Consider the following 2,221-nt stretch of genomic DNA (forward strand, 5'->3'; position numbering starts at 1 on the left):
TATGTCCATAGGCATTACCATACACGACTAGTTAATAATAACTAAAAAGAAAGCATTAATTAGCAATGAACATTTTAAGAAAGGATCGGAGGAGTTTCTCCCAGTTAAGCTATTGAAAGAATATACATAGAAATTAGTGGACAAACTATTCACATTGCTATAGAATATACTAACATGTAAATGATATCTGAGCATGAATATCTGCAGATTACACTTGTAGGTTTTGAGTATGAAACTAAACAAAATGCATAAAACTACTTATGAGTTTGATGGCTCATCCCAATGGATGAATGTATTACAATCATCAAGTCCAATCCTGTGTAATCGACAGACTAGGTTCAATCGATCAGTCATCCGAGCCAATAAACATCATCACAACTATTATCAACAGCAGTAGAAGCGGGTGCCGAACTATTAACAACAGTAGTAGAAGCAGGGGCTGAACTATTATCCACAGCAGTAGAGGCGGGTGCTGAACTAGTCTCTGTGGTCGTGCCTGATAGTTTCAGTTTCCTTTGGGGTTGATTTTTGGCTTCAGTCTAATGAGTAGTTTCATTGTGATATGATATGTTGACAAGCTGAACCTCTGCAGTTGGATCTAGAATCACCTTGTTAACAAAGATAGTAGTTTCGTTGAAAGTGAACAAGTTGTGTTGAGCCACATATTCCTCCCATCCTATTCCTCTAATATGGTACTCCTCTTCATCAGCATGCAACAGTTGCACTGTAAATGACTTCTTCCTAATTGGATCATGTAGAGGTAGAATTATTTCTTCTCCTACTTGAATAATAAGATGTTGATCAAGATTCCCTTCCACTTCTTTCTTCGATAATCGTAAGCATTTGGGATCTTTAGCACATAAATTCTTGACAAGCACTTGTACTCTCGCAATTGATTCACTGCAAAGAAAAACACTAGTTATGACTAAAACAGGGGATTGGATTGAATTGAATCGAATTGAATTGAAGAACATACTTAGAGACTTGCAGATCCGTTTTAGGCGTTTTACAAGAGTAGATTACATAGGAATCATTTTTCTTAGAAAAATATATTAAATCTCCAGATTCCAACTTGTGTTGATTCTTAAATGTCTCCCACCCTGTTCTAATATAGTAGTAATCTCCATAATTAGAGTGTACAACTTCCATCATGAAGTTGTTCTCACCGCAATCTTCGAATTCTAATATCATGGATTTGCCAGATGCAATAGGAGGTAAATGTTGTTGGACAAACTTGTTTGGAATCGATACACTGCTTAAAGAGTAGTTATCAATAACAACTACTTCAGAATTATTTGAACCATTTTCATCAACGTCTTGATCCTACATTTCTGCACTCTGCACTCTTCCCCAAAAAGTTTGCAGAATTTGGTTGAAACCGTTTTTCCTTTCTTATGGATTATTCGCATCCATTTTTGAGATATATTATATATATATATATGCAACAATTTTATTTCCTCCACGATTATTATTGGGGCCTGAATTTAAAATGAAAGGTTGTAATATTAAAGATTGTGATCTTTACCAAAGGTTAAAACTGTTTTGAAATGTTGTGTATAATTTTGAGTTCACCTACGATTTAAATCATTTTTTCGAGAAAAATTCTGTAAAAATAAAAATAAATAATGGAACAAAAATATTTTGACTATAATTTTTTCATTTGACCGAAGATAATGATAATTCAAATCAAGACCAAGAAAAGAGCAAATTCACAGTTAGAACGAATAATCATTGCATCTAAAAAAGAAATAAATAAAATTTCAACGAAATATTTTACGTATTTAACCCCAAAAAATGAACAATCCACAATTCAAATAAATAATTTCTTGCATGAAAAATGCATAATTATTTATCCTTTTGTAGGAACTACATGTTTCGAGCTCCATTATTTTGACTTAACTTTCTTATAAAATAATATAGACATAAGTATGCATCGATAGTTTAGTACATAAAGTATACTGAAGTATGGAAAAATGAATGAAACATAAACATGATCATATTAGGACTTTAACATGATATGCATGACCAAACTAAATCATGAGTAAAAACTTTTAAGGAATCATAGGTCATTAAACAAGGATAATGCATAATTAAAAATCATTTGAGAAGCTTTTTTAAAACCTTTGAAGGAACACAATTCATTTTTATGAGACATTAGCTTTAACCGATAAATAAACTATGTGAGTTATAACATGAAATTCGATGCAACTACAACACTGAG

At 32.2% G+C, this 2,221-nt stretch overlaps 1 protein-coding gene across 1 annotated transcript; it reads right to left on the reverse strand.

The window, feature by feature from the left end:
• Positions 1–409: 409 nt before the first annotated feature.
• On the reverse strand, positions 410–1,323 carry LOC138338142 (uncharacterized). Its single transcript, XM_069288849.1, has 2 exons — positions 977–1,323; positions 410–900 (listed from the first exon to the last, which is right to left on the reverse strand). Exons 1-2 carry the CDS (start codon positions 1,189–1,191, stop codon positions 540–542), a joined length of 576 nt encoding a protein of 191 aa, XP_069144950.1. The 5' UTR covers positions 1,192–1,323; the 3' UTR covers positions 410–539.
• Positions 1,324–2,221: the final 898 nt, after the last annotated feature.

This window comes from Solanum lycopersicum, chromosome 9, assembly GCF_036512215.1.
Source record: "Solanum lycopersicum chromosome 9, SLM_r2.1".
Taxonomy (NCBI): domain Eukaryota; kingdom Viridiplantae; phylum Streptophyta; class Magnoliopsida; order Solanales; family Solanaceae; genus Solanum; species Solanum lycopersicum.